Source organism: Cryptomeria japonica, chromosome 5, assembly GCF_030272615.1.
Source record: "Cryptomeria japonica chromosome 5, Sugi_1.0, whole genome shotgun sequence".
In the NCBI taxonomy this organism is placed as follows: Eukaryota; Viridiplantae; Streptophyta; class Pinopsida; order Cupressales; family Cupressaceae; genus Cryptomeria; species Cryptomeria japonica.
Window position 1 is genome coordinate 417,104,021 of NC_081409.1, and position 27,620 is coordinate 417,131,640.

At 38.0% G+C, this 27,620-nt stretch overlaps 1 protein-coding gene across 1 annotated transcript in view; it reads right to left on the reverse strand.

The window, feature by feature from the left end:
* Positions 1-11,211: 11,211 nt before the first annotated feature.
* LOC131028175 (calcium-dependent protein kinase 13) overlaps positions 11,212-27,620 on the reverse strand; it is a 160,055-nt gene continuing 143,646 nt past the window's right edge. Inside the window, exons 7-8 of the mRNA XM_057958413.2 lie at positions 11,799-12,029; positions 11,212-11,660 (exon numbers count right to left, since the gene is read on the reverse strand). Coding sequence (XP_057814396.1) covers positions 11,517-11,660; positions 11,799-12,029 — 375 coding nt within the window. The 3' untranslated portion in view covers positions 11,212-11,516. The remainder of the gene's footprint in view (positions 11,661-11,798; positions 12,030-27,620) is intronic.

The window sequence follows — 27,620 nt, forward strand, 5'->3', positions numbered from 1 at the left end:
TAATTCAAATAATTCTTCAAATCCTTCCTCTAATTCATATAGCATTGAGACCTATGAGGTGCAACCATCTCTTTCTAATTTGGCATCCCTTTATGGTCCTGGTTTTCACATTTAAGCTCGGAGTGGCTATAATGGAAATGGTTGTGGCTCAAATGAACAAGGAATCAAAGTTCCTTTAGAACATAACACACATGACACTTCATTTGGACTTGGATATAATCCCTCTAAGCCCACCAAAGCATCTAAAAGACCATCTCTCAATGTGAATACTATATTTAGTAGTGATGATGACCCCACCTCAATTAAATCATCTTCTACTTCTTTCAACACTCATCCCCCTCATAAGGAAATCTCGGTGATGAACAAATCTCTTTATTAATCTCCTCAAGAGATTTATTCTTCTAGGAATAAGGCTCTAATGAATTACACTTATCCCTCTCCTAAGATTTCTTGTGTACAATAAAAGTATGACTTAGTGGCCTATTCTTCTCCTATAAACTTCTCCCTTTCTAAAGACTTTTTAACATTCATCATCTTAGACATGTTTTTAATCTCACTTATAGTAGAGGATTTAACATGTCATATTCAAATACCTCATTCAATCTATCATGTCTTTAAATAACATTAATGGCTATTATGTTGCTCATCATTATGTGACATTGGTAGCTCACTTACTAGGGGCTCATTGTCATTCATGATGGTACAATTTCACGTGCAATCATACTTTTGGAAGCAACATAAATACCTATTTCTATATCATCTCTTCTCCCTATATATGGGGGGCAAGAGTGATTTCAAACATCTCTCCTTCTTAAGATTAAAATTTCCCCTTTGTAAAGTAGTGTCTTCTATAATGATTTCTTATTGATTGCAGAGGTGTATTCATATTTGAATTCCTTCTCTCATATTGGAACAAGCATCCTTAATGGGGATCTTAAGTACATATCCTTAATTGGGACCTCCTCCTTGGTGTTGGAAGTCTTTGATCACTCACCAATTTCTTTTCTTCATTGAGTAGTATCTTTTATAATAAACCCTTCTAATTTGTGAATGCACATGTCCCTGATAGGGATTTCTTGTCTTCTTTTAGAAGAGTGTTGCTATAAATAATCTCTCTTTGATGTCATTTCAATCCTCCATTCTTTTCCAATTTTCTTTATGAAGTGGTATTCTTTGTTGGATTATATCTCTTGCATATCATTTGTCATTTATCATTTGTTTCCATTTAAACCTTTCATCTTGTGTTAGAGAGCTCTCAAACCCTCACTCTCTTTGTTGTGTTGGAATTGAGGTTTAGTCCTATTTTTTACCAAATGATTCTCCATTAGTTTTTTGATCTTGTATCAAATCTTCTTGTGAGCATTTGTCATCAATCTTCTTTCACAATTTGATGTGGTAAACATGATACCCTGTTTCAACTCACTAAATTAGCAAGCCGAAACAGGGGGGGCATATAGCTACCCTCGAATTTTCATCGCCTTCCTTAGGAAGCATTTAGGTGATTTTGTGTTTTTATCTAACATGTGATTCTGTAGGGTGTGGTTCCTAACTGTGCACTGCAGATACCGTCAGGGGCTTCGTCTGACAACTTGTGGATATATCCTTTTTCATGAATGTTTACTTTAGCTTGCATATGCACTTAATGTCATATAACTGCTAAAGTTGGGGCTAAATGTAACGTCGTAAATTGTACACCCTTGCTAGGGTGGTACAATTCCATGCTTGGTTTAGCACTCACCTTAGTGTGTTTGTATCTTGCATTGTAATTTCCTTTTAAGCATTTAACTAATTAATTTAATTAAATCTAAGGTCATATTTCATCACTCCCCACATCATAAAATTGGGCCCTTTACCCTCAGTGTGCCCCTTTTTATTTTATTCCTTCAATAAATCATTAAATCATAAACCCTAATTATGTCTTATTTTGACATTTAAGGCCAGATTTCGCATGTCAAAACATCTCAAAATCAGTTATAACTTTGAGATTCACTAATATCATCATATCTAGCGGCCCTGAAATTTGGTGAAAAGTTGGTCAGACCATGTGCAAGTGCAACACGCCCCCCGACATTTTTCCCAAAATTTTGGGAGCATAATTCTATGATATTATAATGCTTAACCCCAAGAAATTGGCAGGAAAGTCAAATCCTAGGTCGGCCTAAAGACGAAATTAAGATCTAGGGTTTCATACATAAGAGCTTTCTTTCTTCATTTGAAGGAATCTAAAATCTAATCGAAGGAAGAGTTTTTGGCAAAGCCTTCTAGCGATCGTAAGGAGCCTTCTATGTAGTGAAAGAGAAGCTTATGTGGAGTCTTCAACAACATCTATCAAGCATAAATCATGTATTCATCAAGTATTCATCATCAATTAGGAGCCTTGAAGACATTGAAGAATAATAGGAGATCACTGACTGACGATTGGCTTGTATCCCTCCCTTGGGGTTGGGTATGATTTCATATTGTTTTCATGTCTTTGTATGAGCTTCATTACATCAATTTGCAGATTTACATTTATGCTTTAGATCATTTAGTATCATTGATTTAGAGCATTTACTTTGTCAATTACAAGCATTAAGGGTTTGCTCTTTAAAGCATAGGGTTACTCTAGATTGTTTGCATTCATCATGTTAGGGTCTTGCACACACAAAAGATTCCTGCACACACTATTTTACTATACAAATCAGCTATTTGTTGAGGTGGAAATCACCAAAATAGGGGTTTAACTAAGGCAAAACCCCATATAGCCATCCAAAACCCTATTTTCAGTTGCAAGTGCAGGTACAAGTACCTGGAAGTCTCTCAAGACCACTGAAAGGCCAAGGACAATTCCAAAGCCTCAGATTTATCCCAAAATCATCAGGGACGGGGGCATGGTGCCCTAGTCCCCCCACTTTCAGGTGATTTTCAACAGGGTGGAAGCTCAGAACATTAGATTTGTAGGCCTTCAGTTGCAGCTTTCTGTCAGACAAAACAAGACCAAGGTGTGGCACCCCTGTCTAGGTCAGTTTGGCTCATTTTTCAACACTAGGTACACATTCAAATTCCTCCCCCCTCTCTGCTTTTAGTATCTTAGTTTCAGTTCTACAAGTTTCTACAATTTCAGTTCATATATGCTTCATTGTTCCTCTCCTAGTCTAGTTGATCAATCACACCTTTTTTTTCACATATTCTCTTCATATACAACAAGAGGAATAGAAACCCTAAGAGATAATCCTTGGCTCTCTCTTTCTCACAAGAAGTAGCCAAAGTGAGCTATCTCCATAGGCTCTTTCGTATTCCCAATGTGTTGGCAAAAGTGGGATTAGGTCCTAGTCACCCGGTCTCGCTTTTCCCCCTCCACAGTAGGATAAAATGTATAGGAATGTGGTGTAGATGGTCTTTAGATATATTCATCACATTTAGGTGCTTGATTTGCTACCTTGGAGGATGAACCTTGAGTAGGATAATGGATATACTTCTATTTGTAGATAATGTGGATGGTAGATTTTTTTACCTAAGGATGTATGGTTACCCTATTTTGTGGTGTAGTTGGTTAGATGAGTGATGGATAAGTCATGCTTCCTCTTTCAACTACACTTTAGCGACATATTCTATAACAACTGAAGCCTATTAGGAGGAGATTTGGCTTCAAGGAGCATATTCAAATATTGAGTTAGAAGCAAAATTGAGTGTGATTCCAATGCATTGCAAGTGTAGCAAGGAGCCTAGATTGTCGTGTGGTAAGAGCACATGGACATATGGTTACATATTTTGAAGTTGCTTTGGTGAAACCTGTGAGTATACAAAAACATGGATGATAAAAGACGCATATGGATTTTTTTCCTTCACAAAATGTTTGCCTTTGGTTGGCCCTTTACAAGTTTTGCCCCTCGGGCAATGTATACAAGTGAGAAAACATTGGGAAAATGTTGCACACCTTGCATATTAAAATATTTTGTATTTCATAATTGCACAATATTTTCCTTGAGTGGGTTCTATTTCACATTACAAGTGAGTGGCACACTGGCACAACCATGGTCTAGTGAACATATGATCATTGGAGGATTGCATTTAATGTTTTTTGATAAATGTAAAATGCATTCAATATTGTAAAAGCATGCAAATCTTAGAGCACATGTTACACCAACTTGATTTGAGGGAGCAAAGGGGCCACTATGGAGATGCTTGAGCATTAATTATTTTTCCTCGGTACATTAAATAATGGTGGCAAAGGTGGCTAGGAAGACTTTAGTGAGTTTCATTTGATCATTGTTCTCTTGCTTATAAATAGGAGGTTTAGGATGGAGTGATTCATCAATTTATCATCTTGTACTTGTTCATTGTGAATAGAGCTTGCAACTTGATGTGGGTTGTTTGTTGAGGACTTCTTGAGGAACATGGATTGGTATATTTAAATCTCAATTGTTCTTGAATTGATCTCATAATGATAGCAATAACAATTGCTCATTGCTACAAAAGTTCACATCAAGCATGGTTTCCTATATGGACAAGTGTTTATCTTCATGTTTAGGCTAAGCCTAGTATTGTATCGTGATTGTTTTGTTGTTAGAAACACATTGGTTTCATGCTTTGAAAGCTAGGGTTTTTTTCAAGAATTTCCCCAAGGTATATCAATGATGTATGTAAATGTCTATGCTTCCCTACATTTGGTGTCAATTTAATATTAGAATTTGTCTAGTATGTTAGTATTAGTAATGCAGATTTTTTTTCTTCAGCCAACATGTATAGATTATGAATGAAATGAGGATAAATATTAGGAGATGATTTGTAATGGCCTTGCCTATTGGCATTGGAACACATGCTAATGAAACCATAAGTGAAGTTACAAGTCAATAAAAGAGGAAGAAAGACAAAAATGATTCTATAGGTACTGGAACCACGTGAAACAAGTCCAATTAGTAGACTAGTAAATTGATTTTTCATTTGAATTTTCTTCTAAGAAGTCTAAGGGAAAGTTACAATGATAAAGCCAAAAAGAAACCAAAGAATAATCTCCTCATGAAAAATGGGATACGTGATCCGGCAAAGTTAGCACCAAGAATGTTGCCCATTGGTTGTGAATAGCTGTATGTCAAGGGCAAGGAAGATGGCTCCCTAGACAAATACAAAAACCAAGTAAACGGATTTGCAAACTTTTATCCTTACTACAAAATCTAGTCACCAACAAAATAGCTGTGGCTTTGGCAAGACCCTTAAAGTGCAAGAACGACAGACATAAGGAGAAATTTTCTTAACATAATATAGAAGAAATCATAGCACAGACCCTAAGACCTTGAGTTCCAACTAGTATGCAAATTGATGAAAGCTGTTTACAGGTTAAATTAAGTATAGGGAAGGTGGCAATAGTCTGGTCAGTGCAATACAGATCTTGATTTAAACCTCCATTAAAAGCTTGGGTAATGATAGTCTTATTCTAAAATCTAAAATCACATTTAGGTGATCTTAACGACTCTAATTGCAAAGCCAATACAATGAAAAATGTCAATTTTAATCCATTCTTTGCATTTGACATCAGAGGTCTGAGCCTCTTAAATTATTGGGTGTAGAATCTTATTCGACTAAAAATACATTCTTACCTCAGCAAAGTATGCCAAAACATTGTCATGGACTTTTGTTTGGCTCACAGCGAAGTACTCCTACTCCAATGGAATTTGAGCTGAAATTTTCAGCCGACATTGAATCAAGGCTGGTTGTATAGTCAATTTTCAAGCAATTAGTCAAGGCAATCCCTAATCCCTAATTTCTCCAATGACATTGAAAACAAAGCAACAATAAATGCAACCAGAGAAACAGTTTTAATACATGCAACAACAAAAAGGCAATTGACAGATAAAAAAAATCCAAGGCAACAACATTCTTCTGTGGCAAAAGGGCAATCGACAGATAAAAAAATCCTGTGTGGCAATATGACTATATTGGAACCTACCAGAAATGTATCACAAGTAGTAAACAAATTGTTGAATAAAAGAAGATTGGGCATACTTTAATGCATAGATGACATACTCGCCGAAAACTCGGCGAGTGACAAAAACTCGGCGAGTTTTTGGGCTTGGCGAGTAGTAATGACTTCTACTCGCCAAAAACTCGGCGAGTTTTTGACGAGTTTTTTGAAAAAAACTCGGCGAGTTTTTGAAAAAAACTCGCCTGTGTTTCCAATACAGCCGAAAACGGCTTAAAAATTCATTTGTTTTTTGTTTTCCAATTATGTTTTGGGCTGAGAAGGGGGAAACTCATTTGGAAGGCTTGGAAGGTGATTTGGGGTGGTTATTGAGTGATTCCAAGTGGATTTGAAGGGGATTTGAAGGGAAAATCAGATTCCAAGTAAGTTTTTTAATTTTTTTTTCTATGCTTTTTTAAAACAATTTGTTTATTTTTTGTTGCATTTAGATTGATTACAAATGATTCCTAGGTAGTCTAAATCATTTCTAAGTTATTTACACAAGATTTAACACAATTCTTGTTGAATTTTCACAATTTTTTTGAAGAATCTAGTTTTCAAAAAAAAATTCAAACCCTACAAAAACTTTGAATGATGTCTAAATTTATTTAAACTAATGTAGATAGTTTGCTTAGTGCTAAATTGTTTAACTAAAATGTTATTTTTTTTTTGCACTTTTGTATGTGTAGGTTAAGTAAGCATTAATCATGGCAAGGGAGCAATGGCCACTAGATCCATGCCCATCTGGATTTATAGGCACCCGTCCTAGAGGTGCTAGAGATGGGGCATGGAGGTATGCCTATGAGGGACCTGATCCTGGGTCAATTATATGCATAAAGTGTGAGAGAATACTTCATGGAGGCATCAACCGCCTCAAATACCACCTTGCAGGAATAGATAGGCATGATGCTAGAGCATGCCCTGGGACCAATGAAGAAATAAAAAGACAAATGAATGCCCTACTTGCAGCTGGGGAAGAGAAGAAACTGCAAAGGGAGAGGGCAAAACTAGCCATGAGATCAGCCATAGCTGAATCTCAAGGTGTTTCTATTGACCTTGAAGAGGAAGAAGAAGCACTTGAGGGCATAGTGGGCTCTCGACGTGGCCCACGTATCCGCAAACCGACCATCAGCTCGCCCATTGCTTCTGCTTCCTCTAGTAGAGTACCTGGCTGGGGCCCTGTTCCACTTCCATCACAACGATCAGGTTCGATAGGTGATTATTTTGTGCCCAGAAACACACCTGGAGGACAACCATCATTAGAGGCTAGTGGATGGAATAAGGAGGTACATGAGAAAACTGACATTGCAGTTGCTGATTTTTGGTACTTCAACAACATTGCATTCAATGTGGCGGAGAATGCTTATTGGTTGAATTTGGTGACTGCTATGACAGTTTCAGGAAAGGGGTACAAGGCCCCTTCTCGCAGGGATTTGAGTGGGAGGTTAGTAAATTACTACATAGTCCACTTGATTTCATTTTTAATTATTTTTTAGATTTCTTGTTTATTAAATCAAAATTGTGTACTAATACCTAATTTCACTTTGCACTTACAGGTTGCTCACAAATGCAGTTGCTAGGGCAAGAGAAGTGATGGAGGATCAAAAAATTGATTGGGCAAATTATGGCTGCACCATTCTTTCTGATGGGTGGACAGATGGCAAGAACCGCACCATCATCAATTTTTTGGTCGCTTGCAAGGACAATGTAGTGTTCTTGAAATCTGTCGATGCCTCCAACAAGGTGAAAAATGCAGAAACATTGGCTGGAATGTTGGAGCGTGTCATCATGGAGGTGGGGGTAGAGAATGTGGTGCAAATCATCACAGATAATGCAGCAACATATGTGTCAGCAGGTAGAATCCTTTTGAATTATCACCTTTAGGCATTAGCAATATTCTCATTTGTTGTGGGCTTTGTTTTACTTGGTTGCATATTTCTTAAAAATAAATTCTTCTTTTGCAGGAAGAATCCTCCAAGAGAAGCACCCCACTCTTTTTTGGACACCTTGTGCAGCACATGTCCTTGACCTTCTTTTGGAGGACATAGGAAAACTTGAGTGGGTGACTCCAGTTGTGGAAGATGCAAGGAGGATCACCAAATATATCTACAATCACCCTTGGGTCCTAAATTTGATGAGACAACACATGCAAGGGAAAGATTTGGTGAGAGCTGGTGTCACAAGGTTTGCAACGATTTTCTTGACGTTGCAAAGCATTCTTGCTGCATTGACTTCTTTGAAACAAATGTTTGTGAGTGGAGAATGACTTAACTCACCTTATTCAAAGAAGCCTGAAGGAGAGGTTGTCGCATGCATAGTCTTCGACAACCAATTTGCACAAAGGGCTGCAGAGATTGTGAAGGTTGTTACTTCAAAACTTTAATTTTTAAATTTTAGTTATTCTTGATTCAAGTCTCTCATTACTAATTTGTAACTTCATTATTTAAATTTTGATCTTTTTGTAATTTGTATTTTTCAATTGTAGGTGTCAGAGCCCTTGGTTCGAGTTCTTTGCTTGGTGGATGGGGATAAAACCCCAATGGGATATCTTTATGAGGCCATGGATAGGGCCAAAGAGTCTATCAAAAATTACTACAAGGGGGATAGGCTCAAATTTGATCCCATTTGGGAAATTGTTGATAGGAGGTGGAACAATCAGCTCCACCAACCCATTCATGCAGCAGGGTACTTCCTCAACCCTCGTTTTAGGTTCGGGGGTTCTTACTCAGATTCGAATGGAGAAGTCATAGAGGGCATCAGTACATGCATTGAGAGGATGGTACCTGATGTTGAGGAGAGAGACCTCATTGTGAGTGAGCTCCAAAATTATGAGGGAGGAAGGGGTAAGCTATTCTCTTCAGAGCTAGCTAGGAGAGGAAGAACCACTCAAACTCCAGGTATAACATTTGCCATTTGGATTTTGGGATCTAAAGACTAAAATGATTGATAAATTATGTTTTCTCTTTTCTCTTTGCTTTCTAACTTTTCCATTTTATTTATTTTGCAGATGCTTGGTGGCAAAATTGGGGTGGAAACACCCCACATCTCAAAAAATTTGCCCTCAGAGTCTTATGTCAGCCTTGCAGTTCATCCAATTGTGAGCGCAATTGGAGCTTGTTTGAAGCAATCCACACGAAGAAGAGGAGCAAGTTAGCGCAGAAACGGCTCAATGACCTTGTCTACATGCAATATAATCTTCGATTGCGCGTAAAGAAGGTAGAGGAACTAGAAGGTGGTCCAATTGACTTGGATGATATAGATCCTTACAGTGATTGGACATCACAGGAGCAGCCTCCATTGTTTTCCGACACTGACATCACTGATTTGGAGAGGCAGGCTATGGAGGAGGGGGGTGGATTTGGTTTCAGGCTGGATGACATTGAGGAGGATGAGGATGAGGATGAAGATGAGGATTCATTGCCAGTGCCAGAGACAGGTGGAGACATAGCTTCATCCAGGATGGAGGATGTCTCAATCAACCATACCGAGCGAGGAGGCACAGTCACGCCTAGTCCCACAGCAGACTTATACGACTAGACAGTCTAGACCCTCTAGTTCTACCTCTCCCCATGTTTTTGCCAGAGCTGGGAAGAGGAAGTTGTAATTGTAATTTGTGATGATGTATTTACTTTTGGTTTTACAAAAACTATTTAGTAATTTACTATTTTGCTTCAGGCTTCCAGCCATCAGCATTCCTCATGAGGATGCGATTTTGTAGACACTTTGCATTTAAATATATCTAGAATCAGCTTGTTTCTTTTGTGTTATCATTTATTGACTCATTGGATGCATCTTCTCATTAAAAATTGCAAAAAAAATGCGTTTTTTACTAAGTTTAAGTGTGTTTTTAAGTTGTCGAGTTTTTCGCCGAGTTTTTCCGAGTTTTTCCCGAGTTTTCGCCGAGTTTTTTTCCCAGGGGCTTGGCGAGTCGAGCCGAGTCGCGAGTAGTTCAACTATGCTTTAATGGATACAGTTGCATATACATCTTGTGGTTCAGAGTTAAAGAAATTAAAAAGTTACACAATTAAGGCAATTACCCAATTTAAATTCTATCAAAATTTCATTTTCAACAGAATCAACATTTACTTCTGTGCACAAGTTCTAAATAGCTATTTTTTAGACTGGAATTTGACCCTATTAAAAGATGGAAATGTAACTTTTTGAAGGACTTGAGTATATGTTTGGAAAAAATATTACAATTATTTGCTCTACTTGAAGGCTTGCAGTCGGCAAAGAAAAATGGAATCTCAAGCATTTGTGTTTTTGAAGACTTGCTCCTGATCATATTGGTATCCAAGGGGCAATTTTTTGTTACTGCCAATCAGATTTCTAAAGGTTTTGGAGGAAATTGGTAATCTCCTACGTGTCTAAGAGTGGCTGGTTAATGATTGAATATGGCAGTTGACTCTAGCTGCAATCAGAACACCTACTTTCATCCATTATAATTTTATTTTAATTTATCTGCAAAACCAACATTACAGAAATAAACCAATTAAAAAGTGACAAAAAGCCACAAAAACTAAATTACATAACAAATGATCATTTGTGCCTAATTCATATTCAAGGAGAGAATACTTTTATATGCTAAATCTTTATCCAATCCAATTATTAAACAAAATTTAATATATGGATATGTATCTAAGGGCCTCGAAAATATAATTCTTTCCAGTAATTTCCTAATTTAAATTGAAGGGTATATTAAAGAACCACATCATAAAAATAAACAGATATGGTATTCTTCCTAGTCAGAAACCTCTACTACATCTTAATCAGTGTCCTTAATATTCTTCACTCTGTACCATACGCCACACCCCTTGTACTAGCCCACTCAAATAAACAACTATTGCCAGGCATGACAACTTGGTGGCCATCACCTTAATAATATGAAAATGGATATCCTGAACGCAAATATATGTTGACCATGAGAAAGACATTACCATGTGTCAAACCCTTACCATGGGGTACCTTTTAAATTATCAACTCCTTTCCATTTATATCTACAATGTCAAAGGAGTAAAACACTATTACTCCTGACATTTCAAACTAAAATTCACAGACAATTCTTCCCTTATTCAAATAAATCTGCCACAAAAACACAAGTATCAAAACAATGTCCAGCCATAAATTTCCACGGTAAAACAAATGGCCCACTCAAACAAGTTGTCTGATCCCTACGCTAAAATGGTCTAGGTTACCAAACACAGACAAAGGAAACTCTTGTTTCAATGCATTTAAACTACTCCTTTCAGTAGTATTGCTGACTATGAAAAACATTGACATTAAACAGGAAGCTTACCATTAACAGTTCAAGGCATGAATATCCATAATCAAAAGTTCAAAGCATTCTTACTCAAACCTGGTTGCATTGGAGAAATGAAGAATAACTCATTATAACATTACATCAACCCAGCTTTATTCTACAAGCTATGAAACAGAGATACCACCATCTTGAAGATGAGAGAATTGTGACAAAATGATGATAATTTTTTATAGCCTTCATAAGATTTTCCCTTGGATTCCTGAACAATTAACATTGATAAAATAGATTCCCCAGAGACAATTATCTCTTTTCATTTTTTTATTTATGCAACAATGAACCATCCTTCATCAATTTTAGGCTAAGATTGTTAAACCTCCCTCGTGAATACTGCCTAGATGCTTTCCTCCAGTCTGTGCCAGTTTTCATCATCAATGCAAACTCCTCATAACTAATGCGCCCATCCTGCATATGTGCAAAAGAATTCTATTATAAAAATAATTGAGTTTCACATGCATTCATATCTCATAACATCCATTTGGCCAAAGATAAGTCTCCCAAACTCCTGCAAATCCCATCAAAGGTAAACTTAACAGGTTTTACCTTATCTACATCCACTTCGTGAAAAATGTCATTGACTACATCTGCGTTATTTGAACCATAGTCATTAGCTAAGGCTTCTTTAAACTCCTCAATTTCAATGTATCCACTGCCATTACTGTCAAAGTATTGAAATGCTTTACGCAAGTAATCATCATTTTCCATTCCCTGAAAATGAATTGAAGCAGCAACAAATTCTCCATAATCTAGGGTGCCATTGCCATCAGCATCTGCCTGCAAGAATGACATTCACTATGTCAGTTCCTCTGACAGATTTTGCATATATAAAATTAGCAGAACCAGCAATTAACTCAACAGGTGCAAAATAAATCTATGATAAAATAAATCAAGTATTGCCATTATTTTGTGAAATGGGTTATTGCAGAAATTGATCCACAACCAATTTGAGATTTTAATGAACTAGCCAATAAACACAATGTTTAAAATTTTATTCAATAAATGTTAAACAATTAAATTACTGGTTTTAATGCTGTTGATAAAGAATATATTGCAATAACTTTCAGGCAGGCTGACTACTATACAACAGACATACTGAATGCATTAATTGGTTACAAAAGACTTATTTCCTCCATTAAAAGGGCCAAAATTGTCATAAATTGGTAAGATTTAGCAGATAAATTATAAGAACAAAGAACTGAAAAAATATCCTACTCTTCTAACATATAAATTGAAGAAAGAAAATTCCTTCATATTTTTTCATCAAATGACTGAAAATTGCAGCTAGTGGTGAAAGAGAATGACAAATTCCATTTTGATTTCTAATAAGACAATAAACTTTCTGCACTATGCCCCCAAGATCAAATCATTACCTGCTTATTCTCAGCGAATCAAACTGCATCTACCAAGTTATCTTCTCCTAATAATAAACATGATTAGCAGTCTTAATAATGTTGGCACAAAATGAATGAAGAGAATCTGATAAGGTTTATTAAGGAACACACAAATACAGAGGAAGTGAAACAAGCGTTGCTGAGACTAGAATGGTTTAAAGTCCAAATGTAAATTCATATCAACATATAATTCCCTCTGCATTCAATTTCATACTGTCATAACCCCAATAATTGCACTTTGATGAATTGTAAGCATTTATAAAAATTTAAAAACATTATTATTGCTAATTTGAATTTTCATTAAATGACAACATTTATTTGATTTCATTTATACTATATTGAATCATTTATGTTTGGATATATAATTATTTACTCATTGCTACCGTAATTGTTTTTATATATTGTTTTGATACGGTTTCAAATGATAATTACCAACTACATTTACCTTTGCATGTGTGGGAGCACTGGCAGATAATATTGAGAAAGGTATTATGTGAGAGCAGTTTTGATGTTTGGGCAGTGTTAACGAAGAGAGTAGCACAAACCATGGCATTGTGTTGCATCTTGCATTTATGTGGTTTGAATGCTTGCTTTATTACCTTGCCTGATTATACATGGTTACTATGGGTGAATTTGTCAAGTCATGTGCATGGCTATATTGGTGTGATGTGTACCTTGTATTTGAAGGTCGATTAGGGTCTAACCTTGTTTAAGTCTTGAAATACTATGGGGGTCTTATGGTTTTAAGTTGAAAGTATATCCCTCGCTTTAAACATAAACTAAACACCTTAAGATTGCTTATTGAAACGAATTGACTAAGTCATGAAGGAAAAATGATAAGCATACAACGTGGTAATGTAAATGAGAATGTTTATCAGTGAAGGATTATAATTGATGACTATTGTTGACTATAGATATCCAATGCAAGAGTATTTGAGTCCATGAGCAATCTTGCATCACTAAAATAGAATAAAGCAGGTTGAAGAGCCTTGTCCAAGTTTTGGGCATTCTCAAAGGAGTTTGGAGGTGAAATAACATTCCAGCTGACTTCAGTAACAAAAGAAAAATGAGTTCACTTTTGCAACAAGGTAACTCACTATGTCAACATTAGTTTGTGTATGTGACTCGGTCAACATCTACTAAAGTCACTCTGTTAACTGTTGTCGTTTTATGACACCCTTGGTCCATCAATGAGAACCGATCAGAGATATGTTCCATGGACCAACGCTGCCCCAGTTGGATCAAGGAGAAAGCAATGAAATTATGAGGTGTGAAGTGTTGTCTTGCCGGAACTCCGGAACCCCGAGGTTCCGAAGTTCCTTCCTTAGCCTCTTCTTCTCTTCCTCGAAACTCCGGAACCCCGAGGTTCCGAAGTTCCTTTCTTAGCCTCTTCTTCTCTTCCTCGGAACTTTGGAACCCCGAGGTTCCGAAGTTCCTTCCTTAGCCTCTTCTTCTCTTCCTCGGAACTCCGAAACCCCAAGGTTTCCGAAGTTCCATCCTTAGCCTCTTTTTCTCTTCCCCAGAACTCCGGAACCTCGAGGTTTTGAAGTTCCTAAGTCCTCAATCCCCAGAACTCCGGAATCCCGAAGTTCCGAAATCCCAAGCCGAAGTCTTCCCAACTTCAGGAACCCATGTTTCCGAAGTCTTTCGTCTTCCTTCCGGCTTGCAACACTTCCAGATGGCGTGATCAATACTCAAAACTTTTAATGCTCCAACAACTCTTGCGACTAGTTTTCTATATAAAGCTGTTATGCCTCATTGTAAAGGATTCTCTCCCTGCTGGCTTGAGCTATTCTATGCTCTTTCACTTCTCTTAAAGACCTATATTTATCTTGCATTTCTGCAACTATAAGTTTGGCCATTGGCCTTATAATGAATTGAAATCATCATTCTTGCCTTACTTCAACTTATGTATGTTGTGTATGTGTTCTTACCTTCATTGCAAGTGTATGTTTGTGGCTTTCTTTCACATATATGTTGTGTTAACCTGTTTCTGGGTGTGACTTGTGTGAAACCTTCTCCCCCCTTGACATTCAGCAAGTCCTAACCTCCATACGTGCATTAAGGTCATTCATGCAACTGAAGTTTGTGCATCTCCTGGGTATTTCAGTTGATTCTTTGCGCCATTTGGGGTGGGAAGAGAAACATCTCTTATCTTGGTGCATCACCTCCTTTCAATTTAATAATTTCTCTCTTCCCTTTTCCTCTGCAATTTTGGATAGGTTTAGAAGTACGATTTGGAGTGTTGAGTTGGTTCAACACCTGCACTTGGATTGAGAAGGAAGTCGGCCTTCTCCGGAGATTCATCCCCCTTGCGCAAGGTCCCACACTTCGGGGTTGTTTCCATGTTTCACAAGGTTGCTGAGTTGATAGCTCAGCAAGGGTGCAAGCTTTTGTGATAACAGTTTTTGGCACGCCCAGTGGGACAAGTTCTTTGTCAAGCTGAAGATTGGTGCGTTCTTCAGTATACTTAGCCTTCAAGAGGCACGTTTCAAGCACCTGGAGACTCTGTGGTTCAATCAATTTGGTGACCCTGTTGGTATGTGCCCAGCTCTCTAGTTAGCACAGACTTGTTAACTCTTATTTGCAACATCTTTTAAATAGGCTTTGGCCTTCTCTATGCTACTGTCATGGAAGGATATTATGAGCAACGCCCTTTTCCCCTTCCATTTCATGAATATGCAATTTATTATCCGCCTCCTTGCCAACAACATCAAACTAGGACTGCTCCTAGTTTTGACCCAAGCAGCTCCACTTCAGTAGCAGGTGGGTACTTTCCTAGTGCTTGCCACCCACCCACCCCTGCTCAACCTTCTTGGCATCCATCATATGTTTATCAACAACCCCAAGATGCCTCTTTTGCTCCCATTCAACATCCACATCCTCCCAGCCAACATCAAAATGTGAAAAGTTTAGAAGACCTGAGCATCAAAAGTATGATGCAAAGCTTCCAGGAGCAACTCAAGGCCATCGACCACGAGCAAGAGAGCTACCTACGATAGGCTCAACTTGCTCATCAAGCCCAACTCCAGCGACAACATGAAGAGGCACAGAAACAACGACATGAGCAGTTCCTCGTAGAGCAGGTTGTTGTCCATGAGGAACAAATTAGACAATTAGCAGCTCGAGAGAGGCAACTCATGCAGGAAGAAAGGTCTGCCCCTAAGGTGCCCATGTTTGAAATTCCAAGTTTCAGACAGGGAGCACCCTCTAAGCCTTCGATTGAACCTCCAAGATTCAACATCCCAAAATTTAGAGGCTCCCAATCCACTATCTCACAGCGGTGCCCACCTCAGGGGTCTTTCCATATACAAGAAATTCAAATGCCTCAGCTTCCATTGCAAAAAATTTCACCCACTCAGCCCTCTTGTCCTGATACTATTTTGCTCTTCAAGGGAAGACCTGTCATATGGAGAGTTGATTGTGCCAGTGAGCAGGGGAAGGGGGAGTTGCAGCATGCCATTTGTGAGCTCTCAAGCCCTCATGAGGGTGCATTGTTAGGCTTGTTGCATGAGGTGATTGAAGAAAATCACTCTCAGGGAACCTCTATCCAAGCAAACAAAGACAACAAGGAAGAGGATTCATTCCTCTTATTTGATGAGCTTCCTTTCTTCTTTAAGAATGAGGAAGAGGACATGCCCACGATTGATGAGGTCTCGAATCATCAGCAGATGGAAGTCAAGGATGATGGGGGGTTGCAACATGAGCATGAGACTAAGCTGGAAGTGGCAAAGCATGGGCACAATTTTTTTTCTCGAGGATGAAACGGTTGACATGCATAGGGGTGTCTTTCAACCTATGCATAACATTAGAATAGAACCTACGTTTCAAAGGGAGGAGCTTCATACTTCTCCCAATAATCATCAGGATTGTTGTGATGTGGGGGCGTTTCCTAGCACGGAGTGAAGCATGGAGGAGATTGATGAAGATCAATTCTGGGATGAGTTGGAAGTTTTTTGCTCATCCATCCACATCCAATCATCGTCTCCTCAACTGGAGGAGTGCCATGAGCAACAACAGCAAGAGATTCACACTTCATTAGATGAGTCATCAATGCCAACCCCTGCCAGCCAACAAGATATCAAGGCAGTTGAGCAAGATAGCGAGTTCAATGTTTTTTGCTTGAACTTAGAATTTTCAAGAGGGTGTCCAATCAGGCATCTGGCATGGATTGAGCTCTATAGGTCGTCCCATGTCATGCTTACCTCTAAGCATGAAGTTGAGCATCAAGGAGAGAGTTCTTTTCACCCATCCACCTGAGGAGGACAACATTCAAACATGGGTGAACTTCATTGTTCTCAAGCTTTGGGAGGCATTCCAACAGCTTGTCGGGTGCCTATCATTTTTCTTTTCCTGGCTGGTTGTCCACAAACATGAAGAGCACCAAAAGCTGGTTAGGAAAGGGAGCTATTTTGATAAGCTAGTCAATGGCTTTGTTTAATTTCCTTTTCATATAAAGCAATGTAAATAGTAGATTAGAAGTTGTTTTGCTTTCATAAGTGCTTGTGCACCTGCCGCATTCTCCTTAAGAGGGTATGCGCTCTAGTTTCCAGTTTCCCTCTAAGTGATGGTGCACACATGTTTTGGTCATTTCAATGACTCAGTGCCCAATGGATGCTCAAGGCTTCTGGACTTCATGCTTAGTAGGCAAGCATCTCACAGAGGTCGCCAAAAAATGTTGTCATTTTATGACACCCTTGGTCCATCAGTGAGAACCGATCAGAGATATGTTCCATGGACCAGCGCTGCCCCAGTTGTATCAAGGAGAAAGCAATGGAATTATGAGGTGTGAAGTGTTGTCTTGCTGGAACACCGGAACCCCGAGGTTCCGAAGTTCCTTCCTTAGCCTCTCCTCTTCCCTGAAACTCCAGAACCCCAAGGTTCTGAAGTTCCTTCCTTAGCCTCTCCTTTTTTTCCCTGGAACTTTGGAACCCTGAGATTCCAAAGTTCCTTCCTTAGCCTCTTCTTCTCTTCCCTGGAACTCTGGAACCCCGAGGTTCCAAAGTTCCTTCCTTAGCCTCTCCTTCTCTTTCCCGGAACTCCGGAACCCCGAGATTCTGAAGTTCCTTCCTTAGCCTCTTCTTCTCTTCCCCGGAACTTTGGAACCCTGAGGTTTCCAAAGTTCCTTCCTTAGCCTCTTTTTCTCTTCCCCGGAACTCCGGAACCTCGAGGTTCCAAAGTTCCTAAGTCCTCAATCCCCGGAACTCCGGAATGCTGAAGTTCCAAAATCCCAAGCCTAAGTCTTCCCAACTTCAGGAACCCGTGTTTCCGAAGTCTTTTGTCTTCCTTTCGGCTTGCAACACTTCCAAATGGCATGATCAACACTTAAAGCTTTTAATGCTCCAACAACTCTTGCGACCAGTTTTCTATATAAGGTTGTTACGCCTCATTGTAAAGGATTCTCTCCCTGCTGGCTTGAGCTATTCTATGCTCTTTCACTTCTCTTAAAGACCTGTATTTATCTTGCATTTCTGCAACTGTAAGTTTGGCCATTGGCCTTATAATGAATTGAAATCATCATTCTTGCCTTGCTTCAACTTATGTATGTTGTGTATGTGTTCTTACCTTCATTGTAAGTGTATGTTTGTGGCTTTCTTTCACATATATGTTGTGTTAACCTGTTTCTGGGTGTGACTTGTGGGAAACCTTCTCCCCTCTTGACATTCAGCAAGTCCTAACCTCCATACGTGCGTTAAGGTCATTCATGCAACTGAAGTTTGTGCATCTCTTGGGTATTTCAGTTGATTCTTTGTGCCATTTCGGGTGGGGAGAGAAACATCTCTTATCTTGGTGCATCACCTCCTTTCATTTTAAACATTTCTCTCTTCCCTTTTCCTCTGCAAGCTGTTAGGATAGGTTTAGAAGTAAGATTTGGAGTGTTGAGTTGGTTCAACACCTGCACTTGGATTGAGAAGGAAGTCGGCCTTCTCCGGAGATTCAACCCCTTGCGCAAGGTCCCACACTTCGGGGTTGTTTCCATGTTTCACAAGGTTGCTGAGTTGATAGCTCAGCAAGGGTGCAAGCTTTTGTGATAACAGTAACTTCAGTAGCAAAAGATTTCTACTGCAATTATTATTTTCATAAACAATTGGGGCAACTTCAGCAACATATGGAACAACTTACGCAGCAAGGAGAATTTGACAATTGATAGCGGTAAAATGCTATGTTCCATGGTGACACATCTTTTGCCTTCAAACCTTCATCCCTGTCCTCAATGGCATTTCAGGTATGGCAAGATGGCACGGGATGTTACTTGCTACCCCCAAAGAATGGCCCTCCGATTGCCATTCACAAAATGCATCCCCTATCGTCCCCAAAAAATGGCCCTTTGATTGCCATCCCCAAACTGCATCCCTTGTCGACCTTGTCCCTTAAACACCATGGAACATAGGTCAAATGTGATGACATGCACAACAAAGGACTAGCTTTGTCTTTTGTTTAGGCAACTCATTTGAAGATTCTTGCCTATTAGTTCTGATCATTTACATTCTTTGGAAAGTAGCTATAGGCTAAGTCATAATGTTCGAATTCGGCAAACATTAAATTCGGATGAAGTTGAGCTTCCAATAAAATTTCGAAAAAAAAATTGAGATTAAATTCGCCTTATATAATTTTATTTATTTTTTATTATAAGTAATATATCCTATAAATTATCAAAACAGTTTAATATTATTGCTAAATAGATTTGAAATAAAATAAAAATTGTAATTTCAAAATCGTAATTTTAAATCTACTATTAAATATTAAAAATGCATCCTATAACACTTTTATAGTTATATTATTTAATATACATGTTTATAGAATTTAATTAAATAAATATAATTAATTGTATTTAATATAACAATTTTTCAAGATAACAATATTAATGCATACCTAAATAACTATAACATTTTAAAATTTCTAAAATTATATTATTTGATTTTATAGTTTATAAACTTTCAAAAAATATATTAATAAATATAGATCATAAACTATATCGAATTCTTGAAAAAATTAAACCTAAAAATAGCTAAATAAACACACGGTGGGGAGTCCAGCCAGAGAAAAATGAAAACGCGGCAGCGGCAGAGAAGAAAAAGTTGCAGTCGCCTCTCCTGGAAAAGTTAGCTTCTCACGGACATTGAGGCAGTAACAAGGAATGGTGCTGATTCCGCCAGTCTGATTTGTGTGTTTAAGGGGCAGCAGATGGCAGAAGCAGCACTCAATGTTGCCTTAGACTTCCAACTTCAACTGATTTGTGCATTTAAGGGGCAGGAGAACAAATTTTTATTAAAATTAAATGGTCTGAAACCTTAAAATCCATTCCAAAACCCTAAAAAACAGTCTGTCAGATTTTCCGTACAAATAAATGACAAACTTTAACGAATTTTTTAAAAATATTTGAAATTCGGCTAAATTTGAATTTCATGGTTGAAATTCGCCGAATGTTGTGACATAGGCTATAGGCATGCAGAAACACATTGACAACATGTATACTTTGCAAATTTAGCAGTGACAACTAGCAAATGTTTCCTTGTTGGGCCATGACATTTCTTTTCTTGGTGGTCTTTCCTTGGTGGGCAATTATCTTTCATTTGGATTATGCATGTTTCCATATCTCGACAATGTTGGGCTTAGTTATTATCATTTTTTTTGTGGTTCCTTCTTTCTTCTTACACTACTATAATTCTTCATTTGGGTGGACTCCTTTGCTGGAATGTGAAGAGCATCAAGAATTTTTCTAACTTTGTCAAGGCGTAGATTCTTGTTGACAAACAACTTATCTGGGCCATGATAATTACATTGGTTGGTCATTTTCCTATTTACTTAAACTTCATTTTTGTTGCATAGGCTATACAAAAAATTGTTGGCAACAATTATCCTTTCTTGGTTCAATGACAGTTACTTGGCATTTGGAAGGCAAACTATCCCTACCCTTTAATTGATTCCTATTGCATTCCTATATTTTTGGCAAATTGATGATGTACAAGGGTTGACCAACTTGTGAATCATCTACAGAGAAGAGAATAGAAGTTGGTCAAGGTGGCTAGAGGATAGTTGTAGAAGTTCCTTGCGATTGAAAGGGAAAAACAAATAGAGATAAATTGAGAGGTAAACAGTAAAAACAAGCCTTGTGCTTTATTGTTAAATTGTGAGTTGGTAAGTTCATGTCAGCATGTTGTAAGCCATAGTTGGTAGGGCATGTGAGATTGCATGTGGTTAGTGATCGGTTTCTTATCAGCCTATTGTAGCCTATAAAAGAAGATTATATTTGAATTAATAAAAATGACATTTGTTGAGGCTTCTAGTTGGTTGTAATGTCCCCATTTTCGGCCTGAAAAGATAGATGATTAAATAAGATTTAAACTTATTAACAAGTTTAAAGATTTAAACTTATTAACAAGTTTAAAGATTTAAACTTATTAACTTATTAACAGGAGTAACTGTTATCTTTATATGATATACAAAGATCAATAATCAATTTAGGGAAGAAAGTAATCTTGTCAAGCATTGATTAAGGGAGAAGGTAGCAACTTGAATAAGGAAGAGTTAACTAATCAAAGGATTAGTCATCATTGATGATATCAGCATCATTCACAATCAATCATACATCTTAGCAAACAGCGATTGGCATTGTTAAGCAATATCGACTTAAGAAGAAGATAATTAGTTATCAATGATTAAGGTGGCAGTGATCATTCCAACCAATGCTAACTATCATCTAATCGTTACCTGTTATGAAGAGGCACGATAATAAAGACTAAATGTCAGACAACGATTATATTATGCAAACGATTTGATTTTGAACTAAGACAATGAAATATTGGTGGTTTGACCAAACTATAACTAAAGAGACACTCATTAACGATAATTGATTGCTTAGAGGATACGATGCCTTTTGCAACAATAGTAGCCCCTTTTCAAAGAGGTGTGATTAGCATTTCCAAAGGCAGCAATCAATGTATGTGCAGCGATTGATATATATTAAGTCAGCAATCACCATTTGTCATGAAATGGTGCAATTAGTATAAAGGAAGGAAGACAATTATGAATAGGCATGAGACATGCCTTTTGGACATAACTTATCATCCATTTGAAAGATATAAGGAGGCACTCAATCTCACTTCAGAAATCATTAAATATTGTTTTTGTTTATTACTTGTATCCTATTTGGATCTGCTCAATCGAGCACTTTGCGCTTGGCATTAAGGTTGCATATATCAAAGCTTATATCAGAAATAGCACCAAGTATTGCACGAGTTTTAAAATAACAATCTGAAACAGCAATCATACCTCATCACTGTTAGTGATTGAGGAACATTATCAGCATAGTTTCATTACCTAATCAGACACAGCTTCATAGCATTATTGCTATAATCATCAAAAGAAGATTTGAAGCATACATTACACAGGAATACACCAGACAGAGCAGCATTCTCTCTTCATTTCTGCAGATTGGATATCACATTTGCATAATCCCTGAAAGTTATATTAGAGACAGCAGTAAACTACCATCCAATCCATATAATATTATTTGAAGATTATTAATATTACCAAGTAATCTTATCATTATTAATATATAGACCCAATCACCTTGCATATATCCAATTGTCAAATTAGAGATAGCAGTGATATTGTTATATATATTCTATCAATTGCATAACATAACATTTATAAGTGGTATCCTAGATCATCATTCTGAGTGTTAGTTGAGACTTTGAGGAAAGAAGTCTCTTGCAATTGATTCTTATATGCTAATTGTCCCTATTTCCATAAGCCAAATTGAAAACGGGACATCACATTGGTGCATGATTTTTTCTAATGTGAGTGAATGCTAGGTAGAGTAGTCTTTCATCGGACCCCTTTGCCTAGAATATACCAGGTGGTATCAAAGAAATTCTTCTTGTTATGTTTGGTGTGAAAAGATGTTTTTTTTAAAAAGGAGAGTGATCTTATTAGGCTAGTTAAATTCACATTTATGGAGTAGAGAGAAAGATATCAAATGGAGAGAACTAATGAAATGTTGGAAATATTGAGAGTGAGGGTGGATTCTCTTGAGGACAAAAATATTGGTACCAATAAGAGGAGAAGAGGAGAAGATGGAAAAAATGGTAGTACAAGTTGTTAAACCAGAATAAGTGTTGCAACAAAAGTATCTTTGAGGATGAAGCAGGTTTGGGAATTAAAATGGTGATCAATGCGGACCCCATATATGACAAAGAAGTAGAAGATGGTGAAGGATGTCTCATACTAGAAGAGGTGAGAAAAGTAGGGAGACTATTGGAGGGAGGTTTTGTTGATTCAAGTAGCATCGATCAGATAAAACCATATACCTATCTGTTTATATCATATAAAGAAAGAAGGTAATGCAGATATATATTTCATATGAATGATTTATATATCGAACCTCTTCACTATCGAATTGCAATTAATACATGTCCAAAACATTATTGATATATAATCGGGTTATATTAGAATTGACCCGAATTAGTTATCGGGCTTGTTTGCTTTGATACCGATTCATTATCGGGTGTGTTTACAATGGCACAGATTAGTTATCGCAGACACCGAATGGATTGGTTGCCATATGGAAGAGTCACGACCAAGTGACATCTTGGTCGGACATGTCTAAAAGACATGTCCGATCAAGGTGCCACTTGATTGTGACTACATACCTGCAGCAAAAGAAAGACAACAATATTATTGTCATAGTCATAATACCTAAATCTGAAATACACCATCTTGCATATAACTTGTTCATTAAATTGGAAATTGCAATAACATTTACATGGTATCAGAGCCAAGTTATAGAACCTGAGGCTATTCAATTTTGTGGAAAATTTAAGAACTAGTTTATATCAAGCATTCTATTTCTCTAATGGCCAATGCTATGAGATTCGAAGATAGACTTGGTGTGGGTGATGATTTCTCCGCATGGAAGTTTAGAATCAAGATGATTCTGAGGGAGAGTAAAGTCGAAACTTTTATCAAGACTGAATCTACGGAACCAGAGACCGAACCTGACAAAACATCATGGTTAGAAGGAAATGAAAAAGCAATCAAGATTATTGTTGATGGGGTGAGAAATAACATAATGCCCATTATAAAGAAACATGAAACAGCTTTTGAAATGTTCAAAGCACTTGTGAACACATTTGAGATATCAAATGCAAGTCGAACTCTGGCCTTGAAGCGAGAAATCAATCATATAGCCATGAACAAAGGAGAGACAGTAAACGCCTACTTCATGAGGATCTCAACTCTAAGAGATGAACTAGCTACTCTAGGATATGAGATCCAGAGCAAAGAGTTAACACTCATTGCTCTAGATGGGTTACCTAGTACATGGGAAACATTTGTCCAGGGCATCAGTGCAAGGGACAAATATCCTGAGTTTGAAAGACTAAGAGATGACTGTCTCCAAGAGGAATCTAGACTGAATAAGAAAGGAATAAAACATAAGAATATAGATGAAGACCTACAAGTCCTTGTTGTGACCATTTCACACATCGCCCCATTAAAATGGGGACCCCCTCTTTTTTTGCTTTTGTTTTGCCTGTTCTTCTCTCTGCTTTAGGGTTTTGAATTAAATGAGTGAGTCGTCTGGATTAGGGTTAAGCCTTAGGGTTTCCTTTGATATTTTCAAGCCAAAGTCCAGTCCAAATTTTGACAGATTATTAAGCACCCTCGCATTGATTGCAATTATGAAATAAGATGAGCCTGCCAGGAAGTCAAGTTTGTCTTAGGATGGGTCCAGTTATGATTTTGAGGGCACATTCAAGTTAGGTTTAAAGGGGTTAGCATTTCAATGATTAAATTTTGCAATTTTGTCCAGGTGAATTTTGACCAAATTTTGGAAAGTTTACTAACTTGCCCCTGGCCTTGGAAATGGCCTAATTTTGCCTTGTCAAGTGATTGAAGACCAAAAATGTGGATATTTTAGCCTATAGAGGTGAAAACGCCCCTATCCCTCTCCCAGGGACCAGGGCGAAAGTGATATTTTAGTGCAAATTGGTTATTGACTTGCTTAATTTGTTTTGTGCAGGATCGCCAAGGGATATGATCGAACACGTATTGAAGATTTTGAAGATTTCGAAGACTCAAAAACGATGAATTTTGAAGATTCAAGACAAGTTCGCTCCTGTCCCTCACCTAGGGACCTGAGCGATTTTCCTCAAGCACATCTCCTTGGACATTTTTGGGATTTTGACTCTTGGTCATAGCTTGCAAAATGATGATACCTTTCCCAGCAAAAGAGAATTGAGATGAAAATTGTGAAGATTTGACCCTAAGGACCAAAATCGCTCCTGTCCCTCACTGAAGGACCGGAGCTTGTTTTTCAAAGTTGCATCGTCCTTGCAAAGCCAAGACATTTTTTTTTTTTGATTGGAAGAGGTCAAGGAGGGCACGTTTTGCCCATGGAATATAATTTGAGCGACCAACTAACAAGGAAATATGCTAAAATGACAAGGACCGCTCCTGTCCCTCACTGAAGGACCGGAGCTTGAAATCCAAACTTACATTGTCCACACAAGATTTAAGTGATTTCGTGACTTGAGAAGGTCAGGAGAAGAATGCTTTGTTCATGGAATATAACTTGAGCCGTCTACGATGTTGAAAATCAACCCAAATTGACTAAAGCGCTCCTGTCCTTGACCAAGGGACCAAAGCGAATATCAAAGGTAGCTCCTGTCCCTCTCCTAGGGACCAGAGCGATTTTTCCTCAAGACATGTTTTTGGCCAAAGTAAAGCGAATTTCAAGATTGATATGAAGGAAAGAGGGTATAGTCACTCCGTTGAAGATAATTTTGAAGGTTGCAAAACGCAAAGTGAGCCCATAATGGCCAAGGCGCTCCTGTCCCTCTCCAAGGGACCAGAGCGATTTCCTCATAAGGCAAATTTCCCGTGAAGTTAAAACGAATTTCATGTTGGAGATGAATGATGGAAGGCATAATGAATCCATTGAAGGAGTTTTGAAAGTTAGCAAAAAATGAGTGAACTTATAAATGCAAGATCGCTCCTGTCCCTCTCCAAGGGACCAGGGCGAAATATAGATTGTCAAGACTCCCTCTCCAAGTTTGGTCGGATCCAAGCCAAGGCGCATGATGGAGATGATATTAGGAACGCTTCGAAAAGGAACAAAGTTGCAAAGACCACGAGAATTTGATGGAAATGGCCAAAGCGCTCCTGTCCCTCATCAAGGGACCAGAGTGAAATATTCAAGAATGCCTAATTCTAAGATGCCGCTTTCGTTTCAAGCATTCAAGATGGAGTAATCAATGACATTTTACGCCTTAGAGACAATTTGATATTAATATGATTGAGGATTTGCGCCATGGACTAAAGTTCGCTCCTGTCCTTCACTGGAGGACCAAGGCGATAATCTTTGGAGGAGCTCATTTTGTCTTGGAAGGCAAGTTAAACATGCATAGAACAAACAAGGATGATCCTTGCCTACCTCGCAAATTGACTTGGCAATTAAAAAGACAAGGATCAAGGACAAAAGGACAAAATCGCTCCTGTCCCTCACTAAGGGACCAGGGCGAAAAACACACTAGCCAACCTTCCTCTCCAAATTCAGACGAATCCAAGTCAAGACGCAAGGTCAAAGTGATGTTTAAAAGGTTTCACGGAAGAATGAAGTGACAAGGGCCATCAAGTTGATAAAAAATGGCTGGGGCGCTCCTGTCCCTCTCCAAGGGACCAGAGCGAAATGTTCAATATGCCCAATGGCCTAACGATTAAAATACCATTTCTCATTTTCACGACTTAAGATAAAATGGGGAAAGCATGTGTTATGCCTTAAAGGTAATTCAAGGACGATGAGATCAAGAATTTGCACAATCAACTAAATAGCGCTCCTGTCCTTCACTCAAGGACCAGGGCGAAAATGCTTTAAAATGCATTCATTTCAAAGATTGAATGGATCAAACTCGAAATATTCAAGTAAAATACCATTTTGGGCGTCCAGGATGAAGTGTTGAACGTGAAAAACAAGAATTACAAGGCTAAGAGGCATGAGGCGCTCCTGTTCCTCACCAAGGGACCAGAGCGATATTATTGATGTCCCAAATATCTCCCATGCTAGGCGCTAACACTTTTTGAATTGCATTAAATGCCAGTTTCGCTAAAACTCCAAGATATTTTGAAATTAAATTGGCATTTAATGAGAGCGCCTAACATTTATTAATTGGTTTTAGCCTTTTAAAAAATCGAAATTTAATTGCAAAGGCATTTAATTAATTAATTATTAAATTAAATGAAAGGGGTGCGCTTGGGGTTTTATTTTAAATATTTTATAAAGGTCGGCCTCCTTTCTATTTAATTTTGTTTATTATTTGCTTCATTTCCACCAAGTCGGCCTATTGGAAATTGCCAAGGTAAGCGCCTATATAGTGGAGGGGTGTTGAGCGATTTTAATCCATCATTCATTCATTTGTTCAAATGCGATTTGGAGAAGCCAGAGAAGGAGCAAAATCTCATCCAAGGAGAGGTGTGAATCTTGATCCAAGGAGAGGTGCGATTTTTCAATCCAAGGAGAAGTGCGAGCTTTGCTAGAGGTTAGAGGAGGAGCGATTGTTCCTCAAGGCGTTGAAGGCTAAGGGTGGTGAAATTGCTAGAGGAAGCTCACGTTGAAGACTTCGATCCACATTTTGCATAGCAAATTCCTTATTTTTGCATCTTTTTTAGAGATAGTTCTCAAAGAAGGGTATGGCAAGATCTTCCTAGCCTTGTTTAAATTTTGAAATTTTGAACTTCCAATTGCATAATCGTCATATTTAGGAAATGATAATTCAAAGATTTATCATGAAGTTTCCTAAATTTAAAGCTTAAACTTAATCTATATCTTTTTTTTTACGTTCCAAGGTATATTGCTCATTATGAAATGTTGTGTAGGTATCACGATGGCGACCCCAAAGGCAGGAGCATCCACCAGTCGTCCAGCCCTTATGAAAGAAGATCAAAAGAACGATGAATTGGAGACCAAGATCGT